This window comes from Osmerus eperlanus, chromosome 6, assembly GCF_963692335.1.
Source record: "Osmerus eperlanus chromosome 6, fOsmEpe2.1, whole genome shotgun sequence".
Classification (NCBI taxonomy): Eukaryota; Metazoa; Chordata; class Actinopteri; order Osmeriformes; family Osmeridae; genus Osmerus; species Osmerus eperlanus.
The window spans coordinates 21,543,033-21,559,608 of record NC_085023.1 but is presented as its reverse complement, the minus strand read 5'-3'; the positions used below and the strand labels follow the sequence as shown (position 1 = coordinate 21,559,608).

At 48.9% G+C, this 16,576-nt stretch overlaps 1 protein-coding gene across 1 annotated transcript; it reads right to left on the bottom strand.

Moving 5' to 3' along the window:
* Nucleotides 1-11,966: 11,966 nt before the first annotated feature.
* Nucleotides 11,967-16,288, bottom strand: LOC134022656 (spastin-like). The gene is made up of 16 exons (XM_062464358.1): nucleotides 15,934-16,288; nucleotides 15,761-15,844; nucleotides 15,586-15,669; nucleotides 15,294-15,454; nucleotides 14,978-15,111; nucleotides 14,769-14,862; nucleotides 14,607-14,681; nucleotides 14,443-14,514; nucleotides 14,246-14,321; nucleotides 14,055-14,146; nucleotides 13,408-13,487; nucleotides 13,281-13,323; nucleotides 13,101-13,180; nucleotides 12,941-13,011; nucleotides 12,791-12,831; nucleotides 11,967-12,659 (listed from the first exon to the last, which is right to left on the bottom strand). Exons 1-16 carry the CDS (start codon nucleotides 16,052-16,054, stop codon nucleotides 12,534-12,536), a joined length of 1,434 nt encoding a protein of 477 aa, XP_062320342.1. The 5' UTR covers nucleotides 16,055-16,288; the 3' UTR covers nucleotides 11,967-12,533.
* Nucleotides 16,289-16,576: the final 288 nt, after the last annotated feature.

Genomic DNA, 16,576 nt, shown 5'->3' with positions numbered 1-16,576 from the left:
TCGTCCTCACCAGACTCACTCACTCATCTGTGTCTTTGCTCCCACACCCTCCTCCTCCACACCTCCAGCATCCCTCCCCCCATCCCCTCCCTGCTCCACCCCATCTCCTCCCCCCATCCCCTCCCTGCTCCACCCCATCTCCTCCCCCCATCCCCTCCCTGCTCCACCCCATCTCCTCCCCCCATCCCCTCCCTGCTCCACCCCATCTCCTCCCCCCATCCCCTCCCTGCTCCACCCCATCTCCTCCCCCCATCCCCTCCCTGCTCCACCCCATCTCCTCCCCCCATCCCCTCCCTGCTCCACCCCATCTCCTCCCCCCATCCCCTCCCTGCTCCACCCCATCTCCTCCCCCCACACCCCGCCCCGCCCCTCCTCTCCCTTCCCCACCCTCCACACCACACCCCTGCCCCCCTGCCCCTTCCCCCGGGCCCACAGTGAGAGACTCTGTGGTAACACACCTCCTGACGGGGTAACCTGAGCCCCCCTGGTCTGCACGGTCACAGTGTCCTTCTTGTTCCCCTGCTCCTGCCTCCACACAGCAGCTCTGCTGCCGCTCAGGATGTGGAGGGAAGGGCCTGCCAGCTGCCTCGCTGCTTCCGAGTCTCCACCTCAAACCCTCCCTTTGAGCTGCCGGAGAGAGGAGGGCCCTCCCTCCAGGCAGGCCGGGGAGTAAACCTCTGACCCAAACTGTCACCCATCCAGCTGCAAACACAGCTCCCAGTCATCCCTTACCCCCAGTGGCAGCCCCCGCGCCCGGACAAACCAGGCCGTAACGTTGCCGTGATCCCCGCGTCCCCGCCGTCCACAAACGCAGGGGGCTGATCTTGGGACACAGCTCCTGTGAGGAACAGTAAAAAGTAATCAACGTGATAACGACAGTAGGATTTGATGTACTGCCGCCAGTGTGGAACACCTGTTGTTGCCAATAAAGGACTTTACAAGGCATGCTTCTTACGCTGTACCAGGGAGTGGAGGGGGATCCTCAGAATGAGCTTCAACCTCAAAGAGACACCTTCTGTGGTGGAGAGGTCACACCGCTAACAGCCAGGCGACTGGAGCGACAAGCCTTCACCTGGCCGTGTAGAACAGCTGTCAGAAGATTACAGTGTTGCTAAGCTGATTTACCAGAGGTCAAACAGGGTCTGGAGTCCGGTATGCAGGGATAACCTGTGAATGTGAATGCCAGACAGGGTCAAACACTGCAAACCAGTAGCTGTGCAAAAGCTGCAGATCTAATCCACAGAAATAGTTCTCTTGAGGTGGTGTTGAGGCGGTACATGCCCAGTGTGTGAGTTTGTACCGTGCTGTGCGTACACGCACACACTGGGTATGATCCTCAGGTGTGAGCACGTTACTGGAAGTGGTTGCCCATGATTATACTGGACCTTCTCCCCCCTCCTCCATTTACTTTGGCAGCGAATTCGAAAGTGTTTGAAATCGCTGTGCTGTGCAGCCACAGAAGACCACTGTATCGTTAGGGATTATGATGATTGCAAAGCTCGGGATGTAAGGTTAAAAGCTCACCAGTTTCCAAATGGAAAATCCCAGACACAGATGCTATTATGAAGCTGCTTGTTGAAGGCAGAGTCATGGTTGTCTGGGCCTGACAGAGGCTCTCTTCAGCGGGGACATATACCAGGGCAGGGGACCAATATGGGTGCTCTTTAAAGGGGTACACTTTGGAGGTTGGAAACGGGAGAAATGTTTCCCCCCCACCTCTGTGCCCTGCAGGAGGTGCTCCACTCTGGGACAGGGGACACAGGGGCTGCTTGTACCCTCACAGACAGCACCGGAAATGAATTTGGGGATACAAATTTGTAATTTGTGACTACTTGTCCAAGTTGCTTTTCTTTTACCTTGTTTTCTTTAAATATTAATAGTGAAGAAAAAACAATGACGGTTTGAGTCGTTAATGATTAGATATGTGACTCAAATACGATATTCAGTTGTGGAAGCGATCATGTTAATGCAGGCTCTAGCTGTGCTTCATTTTGAGTTTTACACCAGAGGGATTCCACAGCCCCAGTGGATGAATAGCAGCAGATCTGTGAACTGTTATCACATGTTCACATGATGTGAACTGTTCCATGTCGAAACACGGAATCACGGCTCCATGTCTTCATCTCTCCAAGAAACGTGAATCCTTCTGTTGGAAGAACTTACAGCTGGAGCACACCTGAAGATGAACTCACCTGCATCACCCCGCCCTCACCCCCTACATCACCCCACCCTCACCCCCTGCATCACCCCACCCTCACCCCCTGCATCACCCTGCCCTCACCCCCTGCATCACCCCACCCTCACCCCCTATATCACCCCACCCTCACCCCCTACATCACCCCACCCTCACCCCCTACATCACCCCGCCCTCACTCCCTGCATCACCCCGCCCTCACCCCCTGCATCACCCCACCCTCACCCCCTACATCACCCCGCCCTCACTCCCTACATCATCAGGTGGAAACACTTCCAAATGCTCCAGACCTTGGGGTCAGTAACTAAACAGAGAAAGTAACACACTCCATTATGTCAATGCACACCGTCTTCCTATCAACACAATACAGTCCCTCTTCCCTCGTGTGGTGTCTTAGACCGAGGACTCGGACCACTGGATGTGATACCTGCAATATCCACTTTCTCATCAAATATTGCCCTTAGTAAACAGGATGTGCATGTAACAGGTGGAGATCCTGTTTACTCATGCCCAGGCTGCTGGTTTGGCAGATGGAGGCTGAAGTCAGCGTAGACCCCAGCTCTTAGAGACTGTGGTACAAAGACAGTTCTGTTGCTCTCCCATCACTTCTCCACAAACAGTCCCCGCTCACAGCAAGGCAATGCTGCAGTTAGAACTTGGACTGCATCGTACAGCACAGCCCTGCGGAAGACTGAAGCACAAACACGTTTTTGCAAATACATTTTCTAGACATTTCTCTACATTTCTAGAATGTATACAAGTTGTGCGAATTTGTCGTCGTGAGAATGCGGCCTATCAAAAATATGAACTGCAGATCCTATCTATCTACAGGTGGACTCATTTGAGACTAGTTTCAGAGAAACTGATTTCATTATGAAACAGTTCCTTCATGTAAACCAAGACTGACTTGGTTTGGTATCAAGGCTTATGGGTTTAAAGTATAAATCGATGTGAACTGTGCACGTGGCCTGTGCAGAGTCCGGGGAGAAGTGGGGATTGGTTTTGTGGCTCAAGGTTTTTGGCTCCGATGCTCGTACAAACATACAGGAAGCCACTCAGTAAATGGCAGCGTCTATCCAGACCCAGAGTTTATTTAAGCAGGGAACTTATGTAAGTAGGACTCATTTATGGTAGAAATCATGCGTTCCCCATGGAGACTGCTCATCACTTCAGACATGGAAGGATATTTAGTCAGAATGTGAACTGATTTCCTTAAGGAAATGGGCAAGTGTAAATGAAACTAAACATCCTGTGAGGGTATGGATGGAATCTTGTGATGTTGTGGATGACAGCTTCCCCTGCACTTACAGTACCCGTGCGTGGCACAGACACACACAGGCAGTCACACACACACACACACACACAGAGCTTGAGGTAGCTCAGAAGAAGAGGACGTGTTTGGTTTCTGGGGCATGGTGCCCACCATCCTGCTCTCCTGACAACTTACTGATGTGAGCCCTCACCTGTCTGTACGGTACTGTCCCCTCACCTGTCTGTACGGTACTGTCCCCTCACCTGTCTGTACGGTACTGTCCCCTCACCTGTCTGTACGGTACTGTCCCCTCACCTGTCTGTACGGTACTGTCCCCTCACCTGTACTGTCCCCAGACCAGACCTGTCCAGCTGGAAGCCCTTCTTGATGCAGTTGCGGAGGGGATGGACAGCCAACCTCCTCAGCCTTCTCCTCGGTTGGGCTTCAGTCTGATTGAGGGGACTTTCTCCCTGGGTCCTGGTTCCTCTCCCCTGCCCTCCCCTCCCCTGCCCTGCCCTGCAGAGGGGATTAGGCCAGCAGTCTTCTCCTGGAGCAGATTAAACCAACCTGACACGCCTCCTGGTCTACGAGAGCTGACCTGTCCTGAACCTGCTGTGGGGGAACGCAGAGGCCCCTGAGAGACTGAGGAGGGGTCAACCACTGCTCCCCGCTGTCACTCAGGATCAGAATCACATCAAACAGCCGGCCCAGATCTAAGCAGGATGACGTGTCAGCTGTCCTGACCCCCCCGCCCTCCTCAGGTCAGTGGTTCGGCCCGTGTGCGACAGGGCATGCAGAAGTAACCATCTCCATCCTCCCTCAATGAGAGGGGTGTCGTCCCTTCAGAGAAGACTCTGGGCCTTCACCTGGTGACCTCTGACCCACTGACCGCTGGGTGATTCTGTGTCTGTCAGGGATCACAGTAAGGCCGCTTGACAGTAACAAGACGAGGCCAACCCAACCGGCCTAGTTTTCCCCACATCTGTGCCACGGAAAATACGTTCTTATTGGACCAGACTGACGTGATTGAAGCACATAAAAATTATCCATGTTTCAGAAAAATACAAAAGTATTCTAATCTAGTCTTTAAGATCTTACATAGCACAGTAATGTTTTGTGCAACATGTTTGGTAGATTCGCCAAACCTTCAACTGGATCCAGGTGAGTTGTCTGTGAGTTACAGGACGTCTGTTTCCTTCCCACCTGGACAACACACCCACTTCCCCAGAAGAGGCTCATCTACACGTCCAGTGCCAGCTGCAGCACAGCTGGCATGGGCTGGAGCCTGGCATCAGCGCGCACTGGGGCCTGCTGTTTACTGGAGATGTTTACAGAACAGCTCAGGCCTTGTGGAGGGAAGGTGCCACTGCCCTCGCTAATCCATGGTAATCCCTGGATCCTCCCCTCGCTGAGATCTGTCACTCACTTGAAGGTGTTCTCGGTGGAGTCCTGTGTTATCTTACACAAGGGAGTGAATGATCAGAGGACATGAAAAATCGTAAATAGCAAAGCAGATGGCTATAAATTCATGACGATGATGATGGGAATGTGACTTAATGGGACTTGTGTGATTTATCCATCCATTGAATCTCCATGCCATGATTCAGAGAGGCCCATCTGTGATGCCGCCTGCCTCCTCCCTGCTGCTTCCACCATTCCACTTCCACCTTCCTCCTCTCACCTGTTTCTAGTCTCCTTCCTCCTCCCTCCTCCCTCCACCCTTCACACCATCTGACCTCACGCTTGCTGATGAGGTCATGCCAAATATATCCACCAGCTTACCTCTCTCTCAGTAGGTCACATGGAGATGAGATGCTGGACTCTAGATGCTGTTGCTGCTCCTCATTCACTGCTCACTGGAGGCGACTGGCATTCCTAAAGTAAAAACACATTTTAAATGGTTTAGCGTGTGCGAGGTGTTTAGATCGAAGGAAAATACAACAACCCCTCTGAGGTCTGTGCTTGTGGAAGCTTGCTTGGAAAGAGACGGCTGATGGAGGGTAGGAAGGGAAACACAGGGTCGGTTGTGGCTGAGATCCGTCACCTCCAGGCAGATATACCAGCTCTCAGCCCTGCATCCCCCCTGGCTGGGTAGGGCAGATCTGGAGCTGATGATTATGCTTCTGTAACAGTGCTGCCTGTGTAAAGGTACACAGGCTACTCCAGACGGATGCATGCAACTACATTAAACATGATTAACTGCTGTTCCATCATCACAGAAGAACAATTTGTAACACCCAGTAAACGGTGTACTTACTCACTTATCTCACCTCTGTAAAGGTCTGTTAAACATTTAAGATGAACGGGGATCTAAAGTGGAATCAGGTTTAGACAGTTCACCACTTGCATTCCTGCACCTATCCTCTTCTGCAGCTCTTCCTGTTAGTCAGCTCACTTAAGCCTTCCCTCTATCAAATCTATGTTTAAGTTTCATTGCTACTTCATTCTTTACAGGCTGTATTTACAAGCCACAAAATTCTGGGCTTTCTGTATTTTATTGAACGTTCTGTAACAGGAGACCAACAACATGTTGACCCTGGCCCTGCTCTCCTCGCCCTAGCCCCATGAAGGTAGAGCACGCAGGAATGGTGGATAAAAAAAAAAGCTGTTCCAGAGGTCATGTGACAGGTCAGACACGCTCTCAGGAAGGCTCCATGCTCCTTGACAGCACAGATCCAGAGGGCTTTACTTCTTTAATACCCCCTCCACCTCTCTCTCTCTCTCTCTCTCTCTCTCTCTCTCTCTCTCTCTCTCTCTCTCTCTCTCTCTCTCTCCCTCTCTCTCTCTGTGTCTTTGCAACTCTCTCTGCATCTCTCTCTCCCTCTCTGTCTCTGAATCTCTCTCCCTCTCACACCATCTATGTATCTCTCTCTCTCTCTCTCTCTCTCTTGCTATATCTCTCTCTCAGTCTCTGTATTCTCTCTCCCCTCTCCCTCCCCTCAGCCCTCTACAGCTCTACAGCTAGCATGGCAGGACAACCTGAAAGGGCCTCAGTTCATGAAGACATGGACATGGCATGACTCAGGCATGGATCACAACTGGAGAGAACAACTGCATCTTCTCTCTGTCTGACAAACAGAGAACCCCCCCCCCCCCCCAGTGTCATAGCTGAATAAGGAGACCTGGAGAAAAGGGATGAGATGTGGATGAAGAGAAAAGGTAGATAGAGGGAGAGGTGTGTGTGATCATTAAAATGCAGTGCAGGGAGAGACAGAGAGGGGATGTGAGACACAGAGAGATGAAAGGGCTCCAGGCCAGTTCCTGGGCTACGAGCCAAGACAGTCCGCTTTGAAACATCCCGATGGAACTTAGCCTCACCGCAGGCTTGTTCTCTAACCATGACGCAAATAGACTTTGATATCCTCCGCTCAAACACATGTTTAATCGTCCTCACCCCGGCTCCTCCTGGCCTTATGACACATGTGTGGCGTGCCAAATGATCAATGGGCAGAAGGAGGGATCTGCAGAGGGTGAAATCGACACTGACAGAAAATTAAAAGATGACTTTCTGGTTGGATAGGTGACCAAAAGTGTGACACCTTAAGTGTGATTATTTGATTATGTTGAGAGTGAGGTGATCCCTGAATAAGGATGAACCTCTTCAGGATGAGGAGAGTTTAAGCTGCTGAAAGGAGGATTTTTAAAATAGAGGATCACCTCATTATGACTTCTCTCATGACTATGTGACTAGGTATACTGTCAGGTTGAAATCAAACTTGCTACGAGTATAATGCTAGGTAACTTAGCCGGGCGGCTAACTAAGCTAGCCAGGTACAGTTTCAGAAAAATAACTGTGGGGACCGTTGGACATATTTGGAACTCACTCTTTAATGGGCTAGAGATCTCCAGGTGATCCTTCGCCTCCCAGAGTGAGGTCTTCTCTACAAGCAGAACCATGACGGGCTGTTCAGTCTTTGTGTTTTACACCCAACCGTGGCGAAAGAAGGATTTGTGTTTTGTAGACATTGGCTGTGTCACCTGCCAGTCATTCTAGAATATTCCACCAACATGTAAACGTTCTTCAAACAGGCTGAGGTACTGGTGAACAAGTGACAGCAGATATTCTATCCCCCCCCACCAAGGTGTCAACAGAACGTAGACAGGATATACCTGAGTAGCAGAAGTTCAAAGGGAATTTTCTTTGAAACCCACCTGTGGGCCTCACATCACCACAGAAACATTTAATTGCACATTTCAAGAAGCTGTAAGTGGCTGCAGACAGGGTCCAATCACTAACCAGTCCAGGTGAGGTGTTCTGACAGCTAGCCCACCTCCAGGCATGGAGAACTCAAGTGACTGTGGCCTCTATTGTTTTGGGATTGTTGCCAAGTGCCAATAGAGGCTACAACTGATAGTGACATCATGTGATTCTTTCTCCACACAGGGACAGAATGTGTGTGAGTTGTTGGCAGGTTGATGGAGGTTTAATATGAATTCTACAAAAGGAGTTACTGGGGCTTTCCTCTCCTGATGGAAGTAGCACCAGGTGGCCACCGGCCAATCAGTGAGTGAAGCCAGGTCAGTGAACAGGTCTGCTGACTTTAATCCTCTGCGACAGGTCAAAGGTCACGTTGACTGGTTGAGAAGGGTGATGAACCTACGCTAGATGTGGAGGTCAGAACTGAGAGGGAAAGTGAGAGAGAGGAGGGAGAGAGAGGAAGAGAGGAGGGAGAGAGAGGAAGAGAGGAGGGAGAGAGAGGAAGAGAGGAGGGAGAGAGAGGAAGAGAGGAGGGAGAGAGAGGAAGAGAGGGACAGAGGGGAAGGACAGGCAGAACGTTGCTCTTATGAAAACACACTTCACTGCACTTTCACTTTTCATCAGGAGTGCTGGCTTCTCACAGGCTGGAGGAATGCACCGCCCCAGGGCAGCCTGCAGCTCACCCCGACTCCACGCCCACCCACCTCCCCCCGCCCCCCTGATGCCCCGCCCCCTCATGCCCCTCCCCACGCCTCCTCCACCCCCCTCCCTCCCCACGCCTCCTCCACCCCCTCCCCCCCCCACGCCTCCTCCACCCCCTCCCCCCCCCACGCCTCCTCCACCCCCTCCCCCCCCACGCCTCCTCCACCCCCCCCCCCACGCCTCCTCCACCCCCTCCCCCCCCACGCCTCCTCCACCCCCTCCCCCCCCACGCCTCCTCCACCCCCTCCCCCCCACGCCTCCTCCACCCCCTCCCTCCCCACGCCTCCTCCACCCCCTCCCCCCCCACGCCTCCTCCACCCCCTCCCCCCCACGCCTCCTCCACCCCCTCCCCCCCACGCCTCCTCCACCCCCTCCCCCCCCACGCCTCCTCCACCCCCTCCCCCCCCCACGCCTCCTCCACCCCCTCCTCCCCACGCCTCCTCCACCCCCTCCCTCCCCACGCCTCCTCCACCCCCCCCCCCCACGCCTCCTCCACCCCCTCCCCCCCCACGCCTCCTCCACCCCCTCCCTCCCCACGCCTCCTCCACCCCCCCCCCCCCACGCCTCCTCCACCCCCTCCCCCCCCACGCCTCCTCCACCCCCTCCCTCCCCACGCCTCCTCCACCCCCCTAATAACACTGTCATTGTGTGTTGGTAGAGTGAGGGCATAGTTTCCTGTGGCTAAAGACTCTGCTCTTTGGCTACTGGGAGGTTCCATGCGTAACCTAAATGGTTGCAGTGTGCACAAAAAATGTGCACAAAGAAGATAATTTTTTCATGTTAAACTCCTTGGAATTTAAAAGAATTTCTCATTATTTCCTGCCTGGTTGATCCCATTGGGACACCTGCATAAGACTAGCAGCATGCGAGGACTGAAGCTCTATAGATTATTATTATTGGTTTCTTGTTTTTATTTTTCTTGCTTGTTTTATTTTTCACTTCCTTGCTACCAAGTTATATCACCTCACCGTTAAATATAAGCTTTTCATTACGCTTCAGTCCTGCTCAAGTCATTCTGTGTCTCATGTTTTACCACCAAATGGAAGAATTCTAAACTGTTTTGGGAAAAGACACATGCACATATGAACACACACACACGCACACACACACTTTGGGACAGCACACCACTGTTTAAACAAACTGGGACCAAGAAAAATAAATGTCTCCATACAGGACAGATGCAGCCATTGGACATGAGATTAGATTTGACTTCTGGTCTCCCAGGAGACGGAAAGATAACACTGCTGTTTAATCAAGTTATAATGTGGTTCTCCAGAGCGCTGGGACAGGGGACCCTGGGACAGGGGACCCTGGAGCTGGGGAGTGGACACCCTTAGCCCTGAAGGAGCACCACTGTGTCAGGTCTTAAACCCTCCTTTAAGCCAGGGGTGATAAAAAAAAAGAAAAAAAAAAGCCCAAACCTCATATTTTGAAGGAAATCCCAGCAATTGGCTGAACAATTAACAATCAGCCTTTTCTTGAAAGCTGGTCAAGCTCGCTGCCAGTCTCACGTCTTAACACAGTCTGTGGACTCAGATTTATCAAGTGTGTCACATACTACACTATATATAGTCACACACTACACTAAATATACTCACATACTACACTAAAGTCCCACTACACTAAATATAAAATCACACCCTATACTAATTTGTATCCAACCCTGTACGTGATATCAGGACACACACAATGCATAATGCTTCAGCTGAACCTGTGGATATTTCTCTCCTCTGGCTGGATGGGAGGTAGAATGGATTGTGCGAGACACATGCATGACTTATAACAAACAGCCCACATCCTGTTTTGATAAGGGACCACCTGAAGGAACACTTGTGGTCTGTTTTCTCAGTTATAGTGGTCCTATTACTGTTGACTATTATTCTATCACTGCTGGGTGGCCTGGCTTAGCAGAGGTGTCAAATGATCACCTATCCTGTTTCCCAAAAAGCAACTATCTTGGCCATACCATCATAGTAGGTGCTGAGGCCCCCGGGGCTCAGCAGGCTGTCTGTCACTTGTTGGCCTGACATATTTGTTCCCTATGTATAATGTATGTAGCCTAACATGTCTTTCTACGTTTCTAACAGAAATCTGGAAACGGGAGCGATCTCCTTGAGGGCGACCTGTTACCGGTCAATGAAAAAAAGCGAGAAGGCGTACAATCTGAGTGTAGGGTTAAGAGAGCAATAGCTAAGTGTTAACAATCTTTTCTGGTTATTAAAAGTCACGTTTATAACTTCACCAGTTCTAGACCTGGCCAATTTTTTTCCGGAAATACTTATCACTGTAATGTGCATAATAGTCAATATATTGACTATTATTATAGTATGCCTGGCTGATAGCAAGCATACAAAGTATTTATATGTGTTAAATATACCGAGTGACAGTGTCAACTGAACGTGACATGCTTAAGACGATGCTCCGGTCAATATCGCAGCGATGAAAGAAACAGCTAAATAACATACAAATAAGCGAAATAAGACACACGAGTAATGAGCCAGAGGCAAACTCTAATGAGTTCGTGGGCCTGCCACATACTAGTCCTCAGACACAGGGATGAACAACACAGTAAAACTACAAACCGCTGATATAATCCTGCTCTTTGGCCTGCAAAGGAATGAAAGAGCCTCTTCAGTCGTGACATGTAATAAAAACACTCAGTTCCCTTCTCCCCCGAGGGGAAGACGGCGGCAGAGTAGCAGTGATTGGATACACACGTTCCTATTTTTGTGTCTATGCACAAGTGTGAGTGTTTTGTGTATAGATTCTCATTAATTTAATGATCCTGTTACCTGTATCCTGTTACCCACAGGCAGCATACAAATCATAAGTAGAATTGAGGTGAGTACATATATCTTGAGTGAATATCAATAATCTTGACTAAAACATACATCTTGTAAACTGACAAGCCCTATCAGAACACAATCAATCAGAGTGCTGTTTTGTTAAGGACAGACTTTTTCAGACAAAAGGCGCACAACATCATGACAGACTTGTTCTTCTACATGTTCATACAGTGCTGTGCAAGTCTTACGCCCCCAAGATATTTTTTTTACATGAATATTATATTAAACTTTTTAAAATCTCCTCCATTTGTGCGGCCGTATGAAAGTGCAATGTTGAGATGATTTTTTTTCTTCACAATTTCTTAAAGCATTTTTGCCTGATTTTTTTTTGTACTGAATACATTTGCACGGTCCTGTACATGTTCATACATGTCTACATCCCTCTGGGGTCATGCTGAAGTCACGGCTCACGCGTCACACAAGGCAGTCACTCCCCTCACATACAATGTAGACACCTGCACACTTAGCGCAGTACCACACCCTCAGTACCACACCCTCCTTGACATCAAGGCAAATGCTGCAGCAAAGGCCCTTTGTGAGGAGTTTACATGTGTACAGAAAAGGTGCTTAGAACAGGAATCTCAAAGCCAGTCTTGACATCTGACACCTATGCTGCTGTTATGGAGATGCTGTTGGAGACGGGAAATCGGGGAAAGAAACCTTGGGCGCCATCTACTGGCAGGCAGTGGGACTCCAGGTAACACAAACTTAAGTTTTCCCTAGGGGGAAAGGTTCTACATTCATGTCATTTGTAGGTGAAATTAAGACAGTAACTAATATTGAATACATTTAATGTATTTTCATAGAAGGCATTTCATACCACACCAGTTCCCTTAAGTCACGTAAACAGCAGCCACTTGTAAACAGAATCATTTGCAGAGTGTTGGGATAATTTAATTCAAAAGCTAATAACTAATGTTTATTCAAGACTTAACCATATAGTATTATGTTCAGCATTAAATACAGTCACCCAGCAATTTGAATTAAATAAACAAGTTTTAAATGAATCAGATCACCATCGCAAATCAAGAGCACGATAAAGCAGTGTTGTAATAAATGTGCTGTCATGTTGGGATAGATACACCAGGACTGGTTCCATTAGTCAGACAAACTCAGGGGATCTGTTTAAGACAGTGGACATTTCCTAACACTGAGCAGGTAATTAGCCAAAATTCATTAAATATAAGTGCACATATTTACTTAATAACTATCTCACTTCCGAAAGAAGTGTGTTCGCATTGGATCAGGAATTCAGATTTACACGGGTCTTTAATGTGTATATACAATGACGCTTTGCTTTTCCTGCAGTCATCGTTGTCAGGACAACCAGAGCTGGTTTCATCAAAAGGCTGTCGTGTCTCCGTAGTCTGTGTTCCAGCGCACGTACAGACCCAGGGTCTGAGGACTTACACTGGGCTTGATGCGCTTCAGGGAGTCCTCAAAGTCTTTACTCGTAATGTTACGCATCTGCAAGACGCCCACGTGAAAGGGGTCAGTCATTTTTGTTTGTCTCAATTTCATAGAAGTTCGAAACATACAGTGCTATAGATGTGAAAGCTTTTAGTTTTTTGAAGCTGTTGCAAATATCATGATCTTACCTCACTTGCAGCCATGTTCTTAACTTGTTCCAGACCCAATTCTGAGAAAAATACAAAAGTACACACATTTTTCAAAAAAATGAAAGTCTAATAAGTTGATTATGCAGTCTCTGAAGTTAGTTAACTGAAGATCCATCCTGCCATCCTCACCTCTGATTGGTCCAAGAGCAGCATCCTTAGCCAATGAAGTGAGATCACTTCCTGAGTAGCCCTCAGTCATCCTGTCAGAATTCAAGAGAGAGATGAATTAATGAGTGGATATTGTTATTAATAAATATATGGATGACATATGGCAAAAGTAGATGCATACTTTGATAGATGTTTCAATTCCCTTTGGCCAAGAGGGTTCCCATGCTTTCCCAATAGATTTTTTAGCAGCGTGAATCGTGTCTTGGAAGATGAAAAGAAACATACTGTAAATTCTGGTGAAATAATCTTGCAATGCAGGAGGAACACAATGTGAAAAGAACATGCAGCATAAGTCCTGTACCTCTTCATTTGGTAAAGCTACATACACCCGCTTTGCAAAGCGCCTGAGAAGGTAAACATCAAATATTAAGTCAATTATCTTTTCCCATAACAAAAATCTGCTAGTTTCAGGGATGCAGAGTCGATACCTGAGAACCGCCTCGTCGAGTTCCTGAGGTCTGTTGGTGGCCCCCATCACCAGGACCCTGTCATCTCCTCCTGACTGCACCTGGGACCAGGACACACAGACCATCACACACTACCCCATCACCAGGACCCTGTCACCCCCTCCTGACTGCACCTGGGACCAGGACACACAGACCATCACACACTACCCCCATCACCAGGACCCTGTCATCTCCTCCTGACTGCACCTGGGACCAGGACACACAGACCATCACACACTACCCCATCACCAGGACCCTGTCACCCCCTCCTGACTGCACCTGGGACCAGGACACAGGGACCATGAGACACTACAAGCACATGGAGCTTCTGGCTCGGATGGACGTTTCCTAGCTGTCAATACTTTGGTCCACAGCTGTCAGTGTGGTAAGCTGTCAGTGTGGTAAGCTGTCAGTGTGGTAAGCTGTCAGTGTGGTAAGTGCAGTGGTGATGGTGGTGCTCGTCAGTGCAGTGGTGATGGTGGTGCTCGTCAGTGCAGTGGTGATGGTGGTGCTCGTCAGTGCAGTGGTGATGGTGGTGCTCGTCAGTGCAGTGGTGATGGTGGTGCTCGTCAGTGCAGTGGTGATGGTGGTGCTCGTCAGTGCAGTGGTGATGGTGGTGCTCGTCGTACCCCATCAAACTGGATCAGGAACTCTGTCTTCAGACGCCGGCTGGCGTCGTGTTCTCCCTCCTTCCGCTCGCAGAGGAGACTGTCGATCTCATCTGTGTTTTGGTGTTTAAACAATTGAAATGAATGTAGTTAATAGCGAGCGTGTGAAAAGACCACCCAGGACACATTTTGCGTGTAAATAATGACGATACCAATGAAGATGATGGAAGGTTGTAGTTCTCTGGCAACAGCAAACAATGCCCTGACAAGCTTCTCCCCCTCTCCTACCTGTGACAGGCACACAGAACACGCTCAGTCAGCTGACACCTCCACCACGGTCACATCTCTGCATCAGAGCTGCCTCACAGTCAAACCGCTCACATATTTAGAGGTCAAAGTGGCTGCTCACATATTTAGAGGTCAAAGTGGCTGCGCTGATGTTGAAGAAGACAGCGTTGGACTCCATGGCAACTGCTTTGGCCTGGTTAGGGACAGAGGGGTTGGCGTGGATGTTTTTTCCTCACTCAAAGAAAAATGTATTCCTGAGGCCAACCTTCGAAGACAAACACTCACCAACATTGTTTTTCCGTTTCCTGGAGGCCCGAAGAGGAGGAGGCCACGTGCTGGTGCTCTCAGGCCGGTGAACAGCTGAGAGAGCGGGATCAGAGGTAAGAGAATGAGCAGAGCGCATGAACACTGTGGCTACATAACATGAGAAGCATGTTAGGGGATTACCTCTGGTCTGAGTGCTGGCAGGATGACGATCTCCTGCAGGGCTTGCTTGGCCAGTTCCTGTCCAGCAATGTCTTCAAAACAAACCGTGGCTCCACTGAGAAGGAAACACACAGGTCTCTGTGACGGTGCTACTCCACAGTCCTCCTCCGTGTTCCCCAGCCTACAGGGCTGCCCTGCTGACAGTGCCAAGTCAACCTTTTCAATCTTACCTGTCCACGATTTCATTGAGGATCAAGTTGGCCAGCTTGCTGTCCACGTTCTTAAAGTTTTTCATGTCTCTCGTAGGAGGCTTTCGGGATACGGCTGGTCTGCCGTTTGGAGCCTTTGCCACTTTAGGTGTAACCTTCAACAAATACACACATATTACAATCTACATTCGTAATATCACAATTTGATATGCATACAGTATGCACAAACTACTGGGTGGTACAGTTTAAGCAGCCATCAATGACAGACATTACTAAGAACTGGATAGTTTCTATCAGGTGTGACATCTCCATATGATTATATTAGATATGATTATACCTTCATGCAGGTGGACTTGACCCCTGTTCTGACAGTGTTGGGTGGCTTGGTCAGGCCAGGCACCCCTCTCTGACCAGGCTGGCTCCTTGGAACTGGTTTTGGCTGAGAGGGGGGATGGTCTGATGAGTTGGGAGAATGTTCTTTCTTTGCAGCTCCACCCTCTGCAAGACAAGATCATTGATTTGACTACAGGCTGGACGTGGCGATATCACCGCGCAGAGAAGAATCATCGGAACCACGGGTTGCTTTGTGGATCTGTGGTCAGGAATATGTGAATTTTTGAAAAGCTGACCTAACAATGCAAGGCGATCCTTCGCCATTGTCAGATTGGTGACCATCTTCTCCTGAAGTCTCGTTGATCGTTCATATTGTTCTCCTAAAGGTGTAACAACAAAAAACAATGAAGCGTGTTAGGTGGTTGAAACAACCTGCTAGTTTATTGAGTTTAATTGACAAGCAGTAGCTACCTTGTCCTGTGACCTCAATAGATATACCCCGCTGAAGCTCAACAATCCCTTTCTTGTACCACTCAACTGCTTCTTCCTTTACACCTAAGAGAGGGGAAGGGAGAGAGGCAATTTTCAGCTACAGCTCGACTTGACAACTATTTAGTCCATAGACTAGAAGTGATCATCCTTACCTTTTTCATCCTCGTCAATCCTAAGAGCCACGGATATATATTCGAACGCCTGTTTATGACAGTTCTTAATAAGTTCGCCGTTGTCTTTGCAATTCTCCGCCCTCTTCATTTTGGCCGACATAGCTAGCTACAAATCAATAACAAACGCATTCGTGTACCTTGCTAGTTTAGACAGTTAGCTAGATGGCCAATCGGATGGAAGTTTAACTTTATTTCTTCAGTAAAAGTTCTATCTCTCTTATCGTTTCATGTGCAAAAGCTGGAAGTTTTTTTATTTTATTAGGTTGTGCTCCATCATAACAAAAATGCAACGGCAATACGGGAAATGTACACTTCGCATGCGTGAAGTGGACCTTTTGTTTTGCGCAAAGTGTAAAAACACTTGTCACGTGCCATGCATACTGGTCATAACCGAGCGTAGCGCGTGTACCGTGGGGCGACCCGATACATTTATTCCGTTAAAAAATAACTAACCACGCCTACATAATACTAACCAATCGATCCTCTTAAGTATTTTCTTTAGTAGCCTATCCACATAGACTTACGTAATTCTAGAACTACTTTAACCACACCTCTTACCTGCTTTGAGAAATAAACCAATGGATGTTATGCACTGACATGCTTTTCAACCAATAAGCCTCTC